This window comes from Pavona decussata, unplaced genomic scaffold, assembly GCF_977016875.1.
Source record: "Pavona decussata unplaced genomic scaffold, jaPavDecu1.1 SCAFFOLD_145, whole genome shotgun sequence".
Taxonomy (NCBI): domain Eukaryota; kingdom Metazoa; phylum Cnidaria; class Anthozoa; order Scleractinia; family Agariciidae; genus Pavona; species Pavona decussata.
In genome coordinates, this window is record NW_028145558.1 from 1,108,486 (window position 1) to 1,127,500 (window position 19,015).

Sequence of the window (19,015 nt, forward strand, 5' to 3'; positions counted from 1 at the left end):
CTTCTTATGTCTTCTAGTTGTTATTCTCTTTTATATAATGATGTGCTAGTGGTAAACGGAAAAAAATTAATTTGCAAGTTTGCAACATTTTTCGTTATCGATCGCTAGAACCATTACCGCTGTGACTCGCTGATACTGTGGAAAGAACTCAATGAAGATCTCAAGTGGCAAGAAGCCAAGCCCTCCATTGTCAACCAACAATGTGTAGTATACAAATTTAAATGTAACCTGTGCAATGCAGGATATGTGGGGTATACGCGTGGGCACCTGCATGAGCGCGTAGACGGACACAAAAGGAAGTCGTCTTCTATTTACAAACACTACCATCTTCAACATAATGACCAGATACCACAGCGTTTTTTTAGAGCGGTTTCACGTACTTGCGAAATGTACAGGCAAATTTGATTGCCTCATTCATGAGATGCTATTCATACGCAAACTGAAACCAGAACTGAACGTGCAAACTGATTCAATTCGCGCTAAAGTATTTGTTTAACCACTATAAATATGTTAATTTTCAGCTCTAGCCTATTTAAATATCCGCGTTCACAAACTGATTTTTTCTCTTGATAATGGAGTTAAGATGACTCCGAAACGTCGAGCCTTAAATCTCTCTGTAATTTTGGCACATCCATTAGTGTTCATAAATTTCCTAGGAAGATCAAGACCTGTAGCAGCGTAGCTAGTTTTCCCAACACATGGGTTCACAAGGCATAGTGACTGAAGCTTTAGTCACCAACGACTTTTGACAACTCCTTCTAGGGAAATTATAGATGGCGAGGAGTGAGGACTGCGGTTAATTTGCTACTGAACAATTGCAATAATATCTCGTTCATGTTAAACGGGGACAAGGTCATAGCTGAAAACATTATATAAGACGTGACAGCGTCTTTTTCTCCCATGTGGCAGGGCCGTACCTAGCGCGGGGGCAAAGGGGGCAGCTGCCCCCGCCAGGAAAACTCAATTTGTTTCTAACATCACACTGATCACAAGAAAATCGACCAATTGACTGAAAAATATTCCTTCAATGTGAATTCCAAATAATTATTTTGGAAAATCTTCTGAGGCAAAAGCCAGTACCGGTTTTCTTATGAAAATAATGATTTTGTCAGTTTGTGCTGCCTATGGTTTAGAATTTGGTGTGTAAATAAAGACTGACAAGCCTACGCCACTTTCTGGCGCGTGTTTTAGTCTTTTTAAATCTAGGTTATACAAGTATATTTTTTTTCAGAGATAAATTGGTTTTAAAAGCCTGCCCTGCTCGCAAGTATTTGTAGCGGGTTTGGATTTAACCATCACATGTTCATCATCCGACAGCTCATTTGCGCCTAATGATTTTTGAGTTTCCTCTTTTGAATTCTGTAGTCGCTGCTAATTACACTCAGCTCTCTACTTTATCACTTTATTCGAAAACTTCACCATTCCAAACACATCCCGACGGTAAACAAATCCGTACCAGAACGGTTCTTGAAATACAAAGATTAAATAAAAGATGTTAAAAAATACTACAAGTAACGACATGGAATAAGCAACTGAGAAACAATAGAAAACGAACGACTAACATAAAAACGGCGAAACACAACTTTACAACACTGAAAATGACGCGCACACTAAAAACTTATGCAAAGAAAACTGGCTTAAAAAGGGTAAAAGGGGTGTCAGAAAGGCTCTTTACATACATAATAATCTTTAAAGGCGTGGGGGCGAAAGGTATGAAAGATGTAGCACAAACAAATACAACAAAAGTAGGTGTAAATTAGGCGCGCAGAAAAAGCTATAACTCGCTGTAACAAATTCTCTTCCTTTTGAATATGATCTCTTATTCCGCGTGTTCGACGACGGTGTTTTTATGCCACATAGGGCATTTCAGCTGGGTTTGGCTTGGATCTTTTAAGTGCTTGATAGTTTTAACTGCCTTTCTTGTTGAGATTTGTGTAATGTTAGGACAGAAATTAATCATTGCCTGTATCATGCAATGTCAGCTTCATTCTGTAGTTGTCAGAATGCCGGGCCCGACTATTAGTGTTTGTCACAAGGAGTTGTGTTTCTTGGCACGGCTATTTGGTTTTTTGGTTCTCTATTAATCGTTGTAGCGTGTTATAGAGCTATGCAACGTGTCACAGTAATACTGAAAAGGCTTGAATTGTATTTAAATAACGACTGTGTTTTTGCAAATGCTTCGCTCCACTGATATAGTGCGTTTGTATTGGGGAAGCTCAGTGATTTTCTCCCTTTGTTTACAGCAGTGTATCGACTGTGTTTTAAAATGAGAAACAATATTTACTTCAAGCTAAACAAGATGTTAACTCCATAAGAAGTCATGGCAATTTAAAAAAAAAAGCTTCGGTGTGTTTTTTTTCTCTAAACGTCGTAGAGGCAACTTTCTGTGTGGGAGTGAAAACAAAATTAATGTTCAACTAGAAACCCTGTCTACATACGGTAGACCCCTGTGAGGGGTGTGCGGAGTTTGCCCCCACAGACAAAAAATCCTAGGTACGGCCCTGTGTGGGACACATCTTCTTTTCTTGTAAGTTTTAAATCATTTCTCAATCTACAGGGCCCCACTGAATATCACCTTCGTGATGTGGGCTCCCTGTATAAAGATTGTTATTATTATTATTATTATTATTATTAGATGTGCACGAGCGCAGCCTCATTGTGGTGCGAGGCTTGTTTTCGTCCTAAAACGTCATAAAATTACTGTGTTCATTTGCAACTCTGACAGAAGTGTTGAATTCGTGGATTTCTTAACATCTTTTAGGTTGATGTCGATTACATCAAGGATTACTTGAAAATGTTCGTCTTAAGGGGGGACTTAACGTAAACGCCATTTTACCGCACTGTTTACATGGCTTTAATGGAAATATCTCGTTCACGTTTCAAGCGATCCAAAAACTCTATGTTCATCCCGTAAATCTATGTTGTGGGGTGTTTTGTGAATTTTGAGGTGATTTTTGGGTATATTTGGGAGGAGATAGTTTTTCTAGAAGGATTGGTTAAATTAAGAAAAATAAGAAATATTGAAGAATTAGTGAAGTTTTAAAATAAGAATTTGTAGTTAATAATTAATAGACGTATACCAAGTTAGTCCACTAGCAACCTGGGGTGCTCTTGCGTGGGTATCAACTGTCTGTTAGTGTTCCAAAAATCATTTTCTTTCTTATATCCCTTCTTAAAACCACTTAAAATTTCATTCAAATTTACGTTAAGTCCCTCCTTAAATGCATTAGTTGGCACATCATTATAAAAGCAAGAATCACAATCACAGCACTTTGATAAAGACAAAAACAAAGAAAAATGAAAAAGAAAACAGAAGAAACGGAACCTGACTCGAACTTGACTCGTGACTCGGACTTGACTCGGGCTCGAACTTGACTCGTGACTCGAACTTGACTCGGGCTCGAACTTGACTCGCGCTCGAACTTGACTCGGGCTCGAACTTGACTCGTACAATGAACAAACTCGGAAATGAAGGGTCGGGTGAGGGTACTCCCATGTATAAGTTGCACGGGTATTTCGCGCTGTAACCTGCGATCACGTGGTCTTCTAATTTTTTCGGGGGAGCGCGAGAACTCGGGGGTCGGAAGGGGGTCCTTTCCGACCGCCGACTCTCGCGCTGCCACACTTTCGCGCTACCCCGAAAAATAGACCGCCTGATCGCAGGTTAGTGGCGCGGTAAAGGGTATATGGTTTTCGAGCAGTTTAGTCTCGGATTAGGGTATAGACATTAGGGTTTTGGTCTAGAATAGGGTATCATTTCCCGAAATCTGATCAATTGCTTGAAGAATTTAGTCTGCATTAGGTTTCCCTTTAACAACTTCCCACGCAGTCGTTTTTAGGGGACTCGCATAACCTCCTCCTATGCGAGTCCTCTTAAAAACGACTGCGTGGGAGGCTTGGATTCACTGGAACAGACACTAAAAACGTTTTTTAGTAGTAGTTGTTGTTGTACAAGTATAAGATTTTTTTTTTGGTTGGACGGTGTGATAGTGACCAAGTTTCTGAGACATAGCGAGTCTAGGATAGGGTAGGAATTTTTTTTTTTTTTTTGAAAACGGTTTCAGAGCTCCACTCAAAAATTTTAGAGCACACCTCCTACCCCTCGTGGGGTTTAGATTAATGTCTAGCTACTTATTTCTTACTTTGTGTGAACTGCTAACCTCTGCTTACAGTACTTGATATCCAAACGCAATATTTATCCGTGTAGCGCGCGTGACACATCTAAACTGATCATGAACGTGTTTGCGCATGCCCAGAGATTTATGCACCGATCAATTCGAAATTTCAACATCCCCCTCCCAGGCAACCCCGGAGCATTTCCGCCTCGCAGAACCGAAAAAACCGTTCAAAATGCGCTACCCTTGCGCCGAACTTCACGATCAAAAGCCCATCTCCGAATCCAAATGCTCCAAGTTTTGGTATATGTTATTTTGAAACTGGTTCATTCACATTTAGTCAAATTTTCTAAACATTCAATCTTTATTTACACACGGTTAAAATTTTCATCAGGTCGATACGACATAAAATTACAAGATAAACTAACAATACCAAAATGCATAAATATATAAAAATCCTAAACCTAAACGATAATACTAAAACCTAAAGAAAAACTTGACCTGTCTTCCCTGAATATCGTGTCTCAATTGACCTAAAATGAAGATTAAGTAATTGCTTAAATTGATTAATAAATAAGTGATTCAGCCTGCCTTTGATTACAGGGTAGGCTGTTCCAGAGAGTTGCACTGCTATACCTAAAGCTATTTTTAAGTAACTTGTTCGTGGCAAAAGAACAACCAAGTTGTTCACAGAGTCCCTTATTTGTAAAGAGAAAATTACAGTACTTGGTTACCACTAAGTCGATACTTATATACCGTATGTTCATAAGGTTTTCTTTTATGAAGTGATCCTTTAACACATCGCGACGTTCAGTTTTAGCCGCGGTTCTTACGCGTGATTTTGGTACAGATCCCATTTCTGGATTGCCTTGAATTGAAACACGACGAGGTTATTAACCTCTACGTTGTACTAAAACTAAATTTGTAAATTCTATTAAGTCATTCTCAGTCATCCCGATCTGGCTCTGAGCTGTTGGGGGTAAAAATTCGTTGTCTAGGATGATTTTACGCAGTGAACGAGGAAATAACCGAGATTTGTTTCCTCTCCCTACCGTTTCTGTGTTTGACTGTACACCTTGCTGCTGTTGTGAAGCTAATGAAAGGGTGCATTTTTGACTTTAATTTCAGTTATTTGATTTCGGTAGTTTTGATAGATATCTTCCAGATTATTTGACATTTTCCTGTTGTTCAAAGATTAGATTTAATAGTTGTGCTGTGGACAGGTTTGCCTACTTCATTTAACCTTGGCTTAGGCCTCCTCAAAGGTTGAAATCAAGGTAAAACACTTAAGGATTTTATCAGCCTGATATGATTTCCCTTTCTATCTATTTTCTTAGAACAGTTGTGTTGTTCTTTCCTGTTAGTGTATTTTGGCAAAACCAATTCGTGATTTGAGTGATACACGAACTAGAAAAGATGTAGAATAGAGTAGAATTGTTGTAGAGTTGATGTAGTGAAGAAAGAACCAGCTCGTTAAAGAATAAAGAAGAGCTACAAAGATTCCTGATGCCTCTCTGCTAAGCAAAGCGAGTGTTCTACACTGCTGCAACTGATTGGCTGGACCACACAGCCGTTATTCTGAATTGTTTGCTAATACCAAGTAAGTTAGTAAAACAAGGTTTTAAATTGAATTTATCCAGAGAGGAGAATTTGTTACCATCATGTAACAAGGCTGCTTTTGTGTGTTTGTTGCGTGTGAAATGAAAACGAAGACGTCAGAGATAGTCGACCAAAATGTAAATCTGGGGGTGTGATTCAAAGGCGGTCCACAAACTTGATCTTAACCGGTTTGTCTGGAATAGTAAGCAGCTTTTGGTACATCTCCAATGGCTCGTGATGGTACTCTAAGCGGAACCGCTGAAGTAACTAAAAAGGATTAAAATATTGTTAGTACATTATAACGCAAATTCGGCGAATATATCATGGAAGTGCTTAGCAAAAGCTTTGAAAAAGGAACACTTTATGAACAAGAAGCGAAAGCATGCAATCATTTTATTGAAGCATCTGAGCCGAATCCATTGTCACTTGTTACATACAATCTGGGTTCTTCAAACACAATTCGTCCACAATAAGGAATCATCAAACAATAAAAATAAAATTGTTTCACGAATTTGTTAATTGATAAACCACGAAAGAACACGCAGAAGGATTGTCAAAGAAAGCTTTAAATCCAGAAAGCGACCGCTCTTTAAGCTAAAAACCGATAACCAAATTTTCAAAAAGGGAAAAGCCAAAGCACAAAAAAAATCACAAATTTTGAGTCCAAAATAGGAAAAACCAAACTGACAAATTTGTTTTTGCAAAGCCGGACAACCGAAACCACTTGTCCCAAAGCAACTTGATTCACACAGCATGAGTTTGCAAAGCCAAAGATGAAATACTCACCTTGCAAACAAAAACGTACATCTCCAGCTCGGCTATACGACGACCTGAAAAATACGAACGGCGACGATTTATAATAACACAACACACAAAAAAACGCCGACTAAAACAATCAGGTGTTAAAGCTTTCGAGAGGGCAGACTGCCATCGGGCGCAGTTTGTTTTCGCTTCATGATAAATAATTTGGACGGCAAAAGCAAAACGAAATTACAATGATAGCAAGTGACGACAAAAGAAAACATAAGAACGATGTCAAAGTTCAGCCTTATTAGTAAAGTGTGAGCGCAGTCTCCCATGAATCATTGCCGTGCTTTGATAATAAATTAAGTTTTTACAGAGTAGAAAAAAAAACACGGTGAGCAGTAATAAGCAGTCAAATGCACTAAAAGTAGATTAATGTAACAGGATCTTTATGTTCAAGTTGAAGAACTAGCATAGCTTATAGTTCACCATAGCTTTAAGCTCAAGTTGTTGTTTGGTTGAGTAAAGCCGGCGACACACCTGGCGCTTTTATACGCCAATCGCCAAGATCGGCGAAAATCGTCAGGTGTGCTCGATACGGCGATGGAATTTTCGTCGATCACCGCGGTCGGCGCATAAAATCGCCGATATCTGGCATGTGTTCGTATGAGAAGGCGGACTGGTCCGGTTACCGAGATCTTGCGACCGAACCGAGCGGGAAATTTTTCCCATATGAACACTCCAGCCGGATACCGGGACTGTCCGGGCGAAACATTTCCAACTGCGCATGGCTTGTAATGTCGCTAACAAGTCGGAACGCGGTTCCACGAGTATTTTGGGGGCCTTTTGGACATTTTTCATCTCGGTTACCGGGATTAAATTTCCCATATGAACAGAAGACAAATTCCTTCCGCCTACCTGTCTCATACGAAGAGGCCCTAAATGCGCCGGCATTCGCCAAGTGTGCCCGTTCACGTGATTTTCTACGTTCATTGCTGAACCAATCAGGTTCGGCGATTTTATCACATGACTTTTCAAAATGCCTCTCGATGGAGCCCGGGAACCAAATTCAACGTTTTGCTTTTCTCTTTCTTAACTTGAACGCCACTTCTACCAATTTGGTTTGTGGGTATAGTTCGCCGTTTTTGAACAAGTTGAACGAGTCGAAATAATCGCGAAGCAGCACAAACGAAATAAAGTTATTTTATCAAGCGCCTTTTTTGTTTGTGTTTGGGGGCTTTAGCAACGACGACGGCGACGACAATGAGAACGTTAAAAACGCAATAGGCTTAATAACCAAAACAACAACTCTGCACGTGCATTAAACTTTTTGGTACATTTCTTTGCCGTCACTGCACGACTAGGACGTGAAATTTCCTGATGGCACGTTTTATGGAAGATGTAAACATACGATGACGAATTTTTCTTCCTTTTTCTAAACTTGGGTGCGGTCTCCAAAAAATCCAACTGCAGAAAATTTCATCTACATTTGACATTTAGAGCGAGTTGGGATAATCGCGACGACGTTAGAAAAAGCACGAACTCATTTTAATAGTGACGTTCATTTTTTTCGCTGCCGTCGCTGTCGTCGTTGCTAAAGGTTCCTTTTATCATGTACGTTGTTTATTCGCCTTCTTCATTTCCTTTCTCCTTAGCTGGGGTCAATTTGTTAAACTGTAAATTCGGAATGCTACTCTCAGTGACTGTGCAGATGAACATGAATAATAAAAACAATAGTATCTTTCTTTCTTGGGAACTATTGGTCTGAAATTTCAGGATGTTCTCAAAACTAGCAAGCCGGTGACACACCTGTCGGTTTTATATGCCGATCGCGGCGAATTTGTTCGCGTGCGAAAATCGCAAGCGATTTTCGCCACCGATTGATGCAGACACACTTAAGCCAGCGACGCACCTGGCGATTTTATACGCCGCTCGGACACACCTGGCGCTTTATTTTTTTTGGCCGATCGCGGCGATGTGGAAGTTTTGAAAAGTCATGTGATGAAATCGCCCAACATGATGGGTTAGCTTTCCTGGCGATTCGCAGCAATGACCGTAGAAAATCGCGGGAACGGGCACCCTTGGCGAATGCCGGCGAATTTAATCGCCGATACTTGACATGCCAGACATCGGCGATTTTATACGCAGATCGCGGCGATCGGCAAAAATCGCAATCGCTGCACCGGGCACACCTGGTGATTTTCGCCGTTCGCGGCGATCGGAAAGTGTGTCGCCGGCTTAAGCTATCAAAGCGAAGCATATCAGATTTTCACGGGTCAACTATTGGCCCAATAGCCCCCTGCAAGGAAACACTCTTCACACTAGCTTCACAAGTTGATCCTTCTCACCTAAACACATGCGGGTTCCGAATCCAAACTGCAGATTAGAAAATGCGAGGTTCTCGTCTTTGTTCCCCTCATTCTCGTCTTTGTTTCCTCTCAGCCATCGTTCGGGTTTCATCTCCATAGGATCCTTAAAGTATTTTTCGGAGCGTGACGTGCTGAACATTTCCATAAATACGTAAGTCTGCAAACAATTAATGGAAAGCTTACATGACGCAAAGACGCAGAAGTCAAGTAAAACAAAGACAAAACAGGACTCATAGAGTGCAAGCATTCCCTTTCTGGTTAGTCGAGATGGTGTGCTCATAGGGCAGCGAGACTGGAGCGAGGAGAAATAAACGAGAAGAGACTTTTTTCCGCCTCTCCCCAAGCCCCCTTCCGCTCGTTCGCTCTAGTTTTTTTTCGCACTCAGCTTTTTCGCGCGACCTCTCGACTATCCAGAAAGGGACTGCTTGCAGTCTATAGAACTCACATCTGCTGGAACATTGTATCCGGATAACACGGTATCTTGATCCAAAGCCCGTGACACATTTGCGACAACAGGGGTGAGCCTACAATAAGGAAAACTTAATTTAAGTATTTACCTACCGTATAATACAGGCATTGAAGGAAAGCATGGTGAAAACCGACCTAACATTTACATTGGTGTTTTCTCATCTAAAATGTTTCTGTAACGTAAGAAACAGTCCGCCTTTTTGTTTTCGAAGGGAGTGTTGAAGATTTTTAATGATTTCTCTATTCCTCAGTTGTTTTTTGTCTGAAGAGGAAGTAAAACTGTGTGGAAAAAAAAGATGAACGGGATTGTTGAATACTCAGTATAAAATACGCATTATAAAAGAAACGGGGAATGAGAAACCGCGAGACAAAGCGTCTTACCTCATAGATTCCTTAAGACAAGCCTTAAGATAGGAAAGTTTGGAAATATTCTGAGTTGTCACAGGACTATTTTTTCCCACAACACCGTCTATCTCCTGGAAGAGTTTTTCTTGGACATCAGAAAATCTTGCCAGATTGTATAGAAACCAAAGAAGAGTACTGGCTGTCTGCATTTAACATTAGCAAAGAAACAAAGCAATAAATTAAATTAAATTGGACTGGGAGAAAAGTTAAAAAAGATCGACAACACGTATTTTCAGCACCGTTTTCACATTTTATAGAATGGAGTCTTAAACTCGCAATTTGATTGGTTTAAAGGAGTTTATGATTTATTAAAGTACAGACGCACAGAGAACGTCACAAACTGCAGAAAGATCTCTTGGCATTGGCGAATAGGCGTGCTCTAATAATTGCAACCGATCACAAATAACGTAATAAAAATCAATTTGCTCTCGCAATCCCCGCCAAAATCATCACTATGACGATTTTTTGAAAACAATTCTAATGCTGAGTAGAATAACCCATATCAAAGCAATGTATAAATAACAATTATTCCACGAGTGCGTGTTGGATATGAGATGATAGATAGCCAATGAGGCGCGCAGTGCCGAGTCGCCTATTATCATGTTTTATTATATAAAATTTAGTGGTATACCGAGTGATAGCAAATCGATAAAAGCGCTATCCCGCCAGTGGCGATATCACTTTTATCCACACATGTGTGATATCATTTTTGACCAATCAGCTCGCAGTATTTTCGCGCGCTGTCAAGCACTTGGGGTTTTCCGAAGGGTTTCCCGCCGTTTCGCTGTCGTTTGGTCTTTTGGGAGTTTTGAGTTGGTTTTATCGCGAGTCGAAGTTAAGTTTATTCCCTAATGGAGACAAGCACAAGCAGATTTGTTGAGATGACAGATAAGAAACTGATCGAATTCGTAGAAGAACAAGAAAATCCGAATACAAAGAGGAAAACTGCGTACGACGTCGCGTTGTGTGAGGGTAGTTGAAAGCAGCGATGAAAGACCAATAAAAGTCAGTATGTTCAGATTTACTTGTTACTGTAAGACAAATTTCTAACCATATTTAATATGCCATTAGTTTATACCAGGGTCCTACCTGTTTATAAGTTTTCTATTTTTTATTTATTTTCTTTGTGGCCTTTTCGCTTAAGTCTTACTTTGTATTGACATAAATCGGCCTGGTTTACGATTGATACAAATAAACAACTGACTGTAAGCTTTTGTACTCAATTTCAAACCTTAGTTTTTGAAATAAAGAACAAAGCATATTTTGTTGTATTGTGAAGATTTTATATAATAAAAAGAAAATTACATGGTCGCTTGGAGATGCGAAATTTCTCTTCTCGTGTTGAAAAATATTTCACTCGTTCGCTGCGCTCACTCGTGAAATATTTTTCAACACTCGAAGAGAAATTTCGTATCTCCGCGCGGCCATGTAATATCCTCTATATATCAAACAAGAGTGAGTAGAATAATTGTTTCATCGAAAACAATCAAGAAATATTACTAGGTCTAGTTGATTTCCGTTTTGCAAGAACGACCAGAAGACAATTTAATGGTCACTATTTCTTATTATTAGGGTATGGTATATTGTCTCATATTCCATGGCCGCTAAGCCAATCAAATCCCTAGAATTACATTAGACAATTATACAGTTTTTAATAAAACATTCTACAAATATTCTATTCTGATGGGCCACAGATGCCGTCAAACCGTGGTAAGAACAAGCTATGAATATCTGGAAAATTTTCTCACCTTCCCAAAAAAGTCCAAGTCGAGCGAGACCGCAACATCCCCTCCCCCCAAAAAAAACTTGACTAAGCCCTACTTTCCCCCAAGAAAGGCATTGCTGCTTTAGCACAGAAATCTTGACAATCGAAAATCTTTTATTAACATCACTGTATTTGAATTTTTTCTGTGCTATAAATTATTCATTTTACTTAGCCAATTTTTTAATAATTCGTACGTCTCACATGAGCAGTTGAAATAGATGGGCCTTTTTGTGAATTTTTAAGACCATCTAGTTTTAAGAGATCTAGTTTCTGGGTATTCAATAAACAAGTCCTAAAATAAGGACAATAAGCAATGGAGCGGAAATCGTGTTATGTAATTTTAGCGGTTCTAAGTGTGTTAACAAGGCCATTTGAATGAAAGCTCTTGACTGTAAGCTGATTGAAAACGCACATTTCTCAATTTTCAGAACCATAACTCATCTCAGAAGTGCATTTTTTTCTCTGTTGTCTATAATAACTCTATTTTCTTACCGTATCAACTCCAGCAGCAACTATATCAATTGCATGAATGTTCACTTCTTCAGGAGTAAGGTCCTCCTTTGTGAGTAGATATGTCAACACTGGAACAACTAAAAAATTACAATGACAGGCAAAATATTAATTGAACTTTTAAAGTACATTAATCCGCCTTGTTGACCTGTTTTTGTGCATCAAGATCTTGAGCTCACTAGAATATGGACCATCTCAAAGTCTCAAATTTTGAATATTTGAGTCTTGAAGAGTCTTACACAAAGATAAAATAAGAAAACAAAGGTTATTGTCTACCTCTGTTACAAGTAATAAAAAATGAATACATACATGAATAATTTAATTGGAACTATCAACTTGAAAATTGCCAAGCATTCAGAAGGTCTCAGGGGTTTTTTTAGTTTAAGTTTACTGCTGGGCTTGAAAATTATGGAAACAATGAAGTATTGGTCTTGAATTAAACACAAGGGTCTCACAGTGTTGCAAAGTCTCGGCTTTGCCATCCTATACCCCTGGGAATGCATTCCCAGGGGCACCCAAAGGGTAATGAAAAATTACATATTTTGGTCTGAAATAGGGTCAAGGCTTGGAAAACCCACCAAAAATTCCATGAGTAGCCCCCTCCCTCCCCCCCCCCCCCCCCCTTATTCCCTGGCATCTTGAGCTCTTTTCTTCAGATGTTTAAAACTTCTCCTCTAAACAGTCAGTCTCCTCAGCTATAGTTTCCACTGGTCACACATGAACAAGAATAGATTATATAGTATTAATAACATTAATTAATTAATTAATAATATTATCATTAAATACCTCTTATTAACCAAGTTAATTTGTACAGTAAGTTACAGGCTGAGTTTTTCGCCCTTTGATTTATGGCCCGTGTGCGAAGCGGCGGGAAATCAACAGGAAAAAACAAGGACGGTAACTTGAGAAAACGAGGTTAGTAAGATATTTGTTATACATGTATCCCCGATACACTGGGAAAGGAACTACAGTAGAACGCCGCTCTATGGACATCTGCTTAATGTTATGGACAGTTTTGTTTCCCCCAAAGAAAAGCTCCTTTATTTTCTCTAACATTATAAACCCGCTTAATGCAGGCATCAGTTAAATTGTGCAGTTCCAGAAAATATCCATACTCCCCCCATGGAGGGTTTTTTGTTTTGCACCCCCCATCCCACTAGGAAATTCCAGCTTAGCTTCGACATACTTTGCTTCTAAAATTTTGACTTTTAAGACCCCACTCCCAATAACCTTCCATGGGGTGGGTATGGATTTTTACTGGAACAACACAATACGCCGGAACAACAAACACTTTTCTGTGAAAGAATTTGGAAGAAAGAAAGAGCTAGCTTAATATGAACATCAGGATAATATGGGCAATTTAGCAGGCCTTAGCCCTCTTGGTGTCCATATTAACCCGGTTCCGCTGCAGTAGTTGAACTTTAGTAGGCCAATTATTACAATTATTACAGCCAGCAAAATTGACCAATCACACCACACATACTTACTGAGAGATATTATAATCTTAATCAATTATTATTAAATTCCACTGGAATTTACAAAGATTCTCAGAAACATACTTTGATTGTTAGCTGCTTGATCAGTTTCCTTTTCAGCCATTTCTTCTATTTGTCTCATTTTCTTTTCTATAAAGCCCCGACCGATTTCCATGAGGGTATCACTACACTTGAAGAATTTCTTCAATGTTGGCGTATCAATGTACTGTCGCGCAAATCTGCTTACTGCACTGAAAAGAAGCTTGTGGGAAAGTAAGAAAAAGTTTTGAACTTCCTTGATGAATGTCAATGCTTCCTCAGGTGTGGGTTCTTCATACAAACCCAGACGAGCATCAAATGCGACAGTCCCAATACCTGCAGGGCAGGATTTAAAAACAAAAAAAAAACTGAGAAAGAAAGACATTTGAAAAACAAGCATGGACCATAATCTAAGCAGCAGCAGTTACCAGGGTAACCTCTGACAAGCAACATGGGCATAAAACGAAAAAAGACGTAATAAGTGAAATGGGACAGGGACAAACGACAACCTTTAACAAGGGAACACTTACAGTCCAATCTAGCTACTACATACATTTTTTTACAGCACACAGCTGAAACTGATTTTCCAAGAGTGTAAACAATATGTGAGCCAGCAAGGCATCTGGAGGTATGCAAGGCATGAACAACCCCCAACATAAATGCTAACCGTTAAGCTAACCGGGGAGCTATTTAAGCTAACCTGAGTGCTTTTCAGGCTAACCGGAGTGCTTTTTAGGCTAACCAAAGTGTTCTTTAGGCTAACCTGAGTGCCTTGCATGTCTGCCTCACATGCCTCGCTGGTTTGCAGATTGTGCATCCCCATTTTCCAATAAAGTTAATACCTCACAGGATCCTTTACTCAAGAACATGCAATTTTGACTAATTGAAACTTACTTTCTGTGGAAAATCTACTCATTTCGCCTTCCAAATCTGGAATATGATCATCTGGTCCACAGGCCTCCTTCAGTTTAGCAAACCTCGCAACAGCATCCTCAGCAACAGCATTGAAGTTGTCAATGTTTTCTTCCACTATTTTTGGACGCATGATTTTGGGAGCGATACTTTGTCGAACTCTCTTCCACTCTTCTCCATTTCTATATAAAATGTTAAAAAAGTAAAAAATGTGACAATAATACTGGAACTGTTGTTTGTGGGTATTGGTCAGGGATAGGGGTTGGCGTTAATTGATTGTTGTATGATATAAATGTCGACCATTACCAAGGGAGTGAGAAACTCTGTTTAGTAGGCCATAGTGCATTGGACACTTGCTGTCGAGTGCTGCACGCAGCCTCAGTTATTCTTTTACTGTGTGATGACCTGACGGAATTAATCTTAATATTAATACAGTGAAACCTCGATTTAACGAAGTCCCTGGGGACTGGCCAAATTTGTTCGTCAAATCAAGGGTTAGTTATCTCGAAAACCTCAACATGCATGGACGTATACAAAACATGGACCTGAGTCCATGGACCACCCATGTGGACCCGGTCCATGGACCACCCCTCAAGACTGGGTCCATGGATCCAGCCCCTGTATCTCGAAATGTAAACACTGCTCTTCGCGAGCACCTTTTACAACAGATCATAAACGAAACCAACCTTTTATCTTGTTCCTACTTCATGTGGTGGTTTCGTTTTATCCATATAGTATTTCTTGACTGCACATGTAAAGTTTAGTTTAGTTTTGACAACGTATGACTCCAAAAGAATAGTAATGGCTCTTCTGAATTCTCCATCCCGTAATAAAAATACTTGGGACTTGGCCCGGTCTTTGTCGTTCTGCTTGCGTCCGGACGATTTGTTTAAAAAAGTGTGATGAAGAACGAAATCCGCCTCGTAAGTACTCACCAGAAATCAGACTCTACGATTGCAAAGAAACCTAAATATGGATTACATATAAAACTCAATGGTGGTAAAAGCATAAAATCTCAATTACATAGAAAGTAGAAGGTGAATTACATATTGAACACCATATAAAATCTGTATTTTATACTCAGTCCGCAGTCCATCCTTTATTATATTGACAGATAAAATATGCCTTTGAAAATTTATTAGTGGTGATCCATGGACCGGGTCCACAAGGTGGGGTGGTCCATGGACCGGGTCCACGAGGTGGTCCATGGACCGGGTTTACATGGGTGGTCCATCGACCCGGGTCCATGTTTTGTATACGTCCCCTCGAAATAACGAACTTGAGGGGAAACGACCAAAATGTTCGTTATATTGACTAGTTAATGATTGATTTGTAACACAGGTGACTTCTGTCACGCAATTCAATGTAATTTTCTTTTGTTTACAAAAAAACGACACTTACAGAGTAGCGATTTAAAAGTGTTCCAGACATTGTAATTCGTTATATCAATTAAGGTAGATTTTACAATTGGGCCTCCGGGTTAGGTTGAGTTAACACTACAATATAAAATAGATTTTGTCTGAAGGGAAGTCATTTTTAATAATCCAAGTATAAATTATATATACATAAAAAAAACTGAGCTAGGAGTATTAGCAGCAACTATAACGCAACTTCTAAAAGACTACGAAAAAATGAAAGACAGAATAGTCAACTGCTCGTCAGTTTGAAGAAATAAGAAATGCGGATTCAATAAAATGTTTGATTACTTACGACAAAAATACACCAGTAGTCAGGTTCCTCCGTTTACGATACTCATTCCAAACATCTACCGGTGGTCTCCGAGGATATTTTCCCTCTGCCCGAAACACTTTCTTAAAATCCTCAGGGTCAATAACATGCACCGCTGGCATACCAAAAATCATGTTCTGTTGGTAAATGGGGCCATACTCTCCAAACAGGATGTCGTTTAACTTGTATACTTTCGTGAAGCCTTCGGTTCTGCCATAAAAATCCACCATAACCTTCAAGCCAAGCTTGGGTCCGGGGATGTCTTCGAAGGGTCGCACGTCATGAACTTTTGCCGAGTCCGCCAAATCCTCGCTGCTTTCCGGAGTGATTGCTTGTGTTTTCTGCGATCTCCAGACAACTACCAAAGGTTTGAGATTTTGTTTTCTGTGCAGAAGATTCCTACGAAGAGCGATGCTCGAGGAATACATTTTTGATTTACCAGATAGCCTTGAAAGAAGAAGAGCCTTCGTTGCTTTGCATTCCTCCGTTATGCAATAAAATGAATCACGGATGGGCTGAAAGTCACGCACTTCTGATAGTCGTCTCCCGGGCGGGGGGGGGGGGGGGGTAGGGGGCACTTGACCCATGTTTGGGTATAGGGGTGCCGCTGGGGGTTTGAAACCCTGACCCTGCTTAGGACGAAAATAACCAAATACCTACCCTGTGTAGGACAACGCCCTCTATTTTAAGACCCTATTTAGGACAAAGGATAACATCTATCTCTTGTGTTTCACAAGTGTTTATTGGCAATAGTAATAACATTTAAAGGCCCACTGTCACTTACCGGACGTGATGTTCCACGCATTGAAACGCAAAAACCAATCGTAACAGATAAAATAATACACTTCCTAGTCTAAGTTATGGCGAAAAATCCCAAAATTTCGCATTCCCAGCGGTGAACCTTAAGTGGAAACTCAATAGGCCTTATCACGGTTTTCGACGCCATTTTGACGAGCAGGCAAACACGATTGAAATAACAGTGTTTGTATCATGGTGTGTATGGAAATCCGATGTCAAATATTTTTCATAAAACATCGCCTCTGAAAAATTCTTGAATTGGAAACTTTTGGCACTAGGAAAGGGATTTTAAGAAAAAAAAATTGGAGGGATGTAGCTGTGCCAGAAAGCGTCCAGTCGTGTTTTGAACTTTCCATACATTTGTCTGTATTTTTTTCCCGCGAACTATTTTTAGTAGCAGTTCACGGCTGGTTCGCTTACAGACAAATGTATGGAAAGTTCAAAACACGACTGGACGCTTTCTGGCACAGCTACATCCCTCTAATTCTTTTTCTTAAAATCCTTTTCCTAAGTGCCAAAAGTTTCCAATTCAAGAATTTTTCAGAAGCGATGTTTTACTAAAATTATTTGACATCGGATTTCCATACAAACACTGTTATTTCAAGCGTGTTTGCCTACTCGTCAAAATGGCGTCGAAAACCGTGATAAGGCCTATTGACGTGAAGCATTGTTCACTAAAATAAATACAGTCTTACAACCATACCCTGTCTAGCACGGATCCAGAACAGACTCGCCTGTTCAGGGCAGAGTGGCCAAAACCCATACCCTATCCAGCGCCACGTCCTCGTATAGCTCATAAAGGGGAGTAATCCCCCCCCCCCCCCCCGGTCGTCTCTGGTCGTCTCCACTATTGTGCAGCTAAAACACTTCCACGCTGTCAAATTTTGGTAATGACGGTAATCATGACTTTGGGATCAAATGCATTGGTGTATCAAAGCAATGATGATCATAACATCAATTTTATCTCGTAATTGTTTCAGTCTCCGCCAAGCAAAGTCGAACGGTGGTGGACCGACCTAAAAGCCGGAATCCGGAATCCGGGATACCAATCAAAGTGACAATATCGTTAACTTGTGGATATGGTTATGGAAGTGGCCGTTAATGCCATGGGTTTAACTCAAAGGTGGCTTTAATTTATAATAGTTTGGAATGGTCTTTGAAATGTAATAGTGACGGTGATTAAATGGGGAAACGTTTTTAGGGCTCTTTACAGGATGGAAGGGAGGGGGGAGGGAATGCGTTTTGAGCGCAAGGAAATCTTCGCCATTACTTTACCGCGGGAAAGCTTGTTGGAAATTTTGAATGAAACGCCTAAACCAGCAGTGAGTGGCTTGAGTTTTGAAATCTTTTAAAAAATATATTTTACATTTGATCGCGAGCAGGCAATTTATCCTAAACGAGATCTTCTCGAGCAAAAATACTGGCTTTTTAGCCTGGAAGACCGTAAGCGAGACCCAAATCCGGAATAGGTTATTTTACTGAGTCGTCGCTTACCGCTGCTCATCTAACCTTCGTGACCTCCTGGTTCGTGCAAAACTGAAAAATCTTAAGGACGGTGCCTACTGTTGTTACTGCGCATACGTTCTGCGCATCTCGAGATACTCGGGTTTCCTATGGGTGGTGCCTGCTAATACAGGAATATTTTTGCGCGGTTCAAAACTATGCGGAGAAGGTAGAACTTAGCAAACGCTTTTGGTATCTCGAAAGAAAATGGGGGGTAGCCATGCATTTTTCAGAGATTATAAAGCTTCAATTTAGGAAAAAAATCCCATACATTGTTTCATTTTTGGCGCTTTTTGGAGATGTTATTGCTTAATTATCTCTGAAAAATACGTGGCTACCCCCAATTTTCGTTTTGGATTCCAATAGGCCTTCCTAAGATCTGCTTTTCCCGCATGGTCATAAACCGCACAAAAATACTTCGATATTAGTAGGCACCGTCCTTAACACGACATGAATCACAACCCCTGGCACATATAGCTGCAACTCCGGTCCAAGCATAGCTGTTTGACTTGCCCATATATCGATAATGGAAGAACAACAAACACATTTACTAACACAGGAGAAGTGAGGCAAATCCAACAAAAC

The 19,015-nt window shown here is 40.0% G+C and overlaps 2 protein-coding genes across 3 annotated transcripts in view; both read right to left on the minus strand.

Annotated features, from left to right (window-relative positions):
• LOC146466343 (uncharacterized) overlaps window positions 1-19,015 on the minus strand; it is a 165,959-nt gene that overhangs the window by 101,966 nt on the left and 44,978 nt on the right. The window lies entirely within an intron of this gene.
• Window positions 4,461-16,616, minus strand: LOC146466349 (cytochrome P450 10-like). Of its 2 annotated transcripts, none has more exons than XM_085127440.1 (9): window positions 16,112-16,616; window positions 14,384-14,583; window positions 13,535-13,825; window positions 11,958-12,055; window positions 9,677-9,843; window positions 9,273-9,351; window positions 8,807-8,984; window positions 6,501-6,544; window positions 4,461-5,981 (listed from the first exon to the last, which is right to left on the minus strand). In XM_085127440.1, exons 1-9 carry the CDS (start codon window positions 16,555-16,557, stop codon window positions 5,871-5,873), a joined length of 1,614 nt encoding a protein of 537 aa, XP_084983566.1. In that variant the 5' UTR covers window positions 16,558-16,616; the 3' UTR covers window positions 4,461-5,870. The 2 variants fall into 2 exon arrangements, with proteins under 2 accessions (XP_084983566.1, XP_084983567.1); XM_085127441.1 differs by lacking the exon at window positions 16,112-16,616 and adding an exon at window positions 15,106-15,555.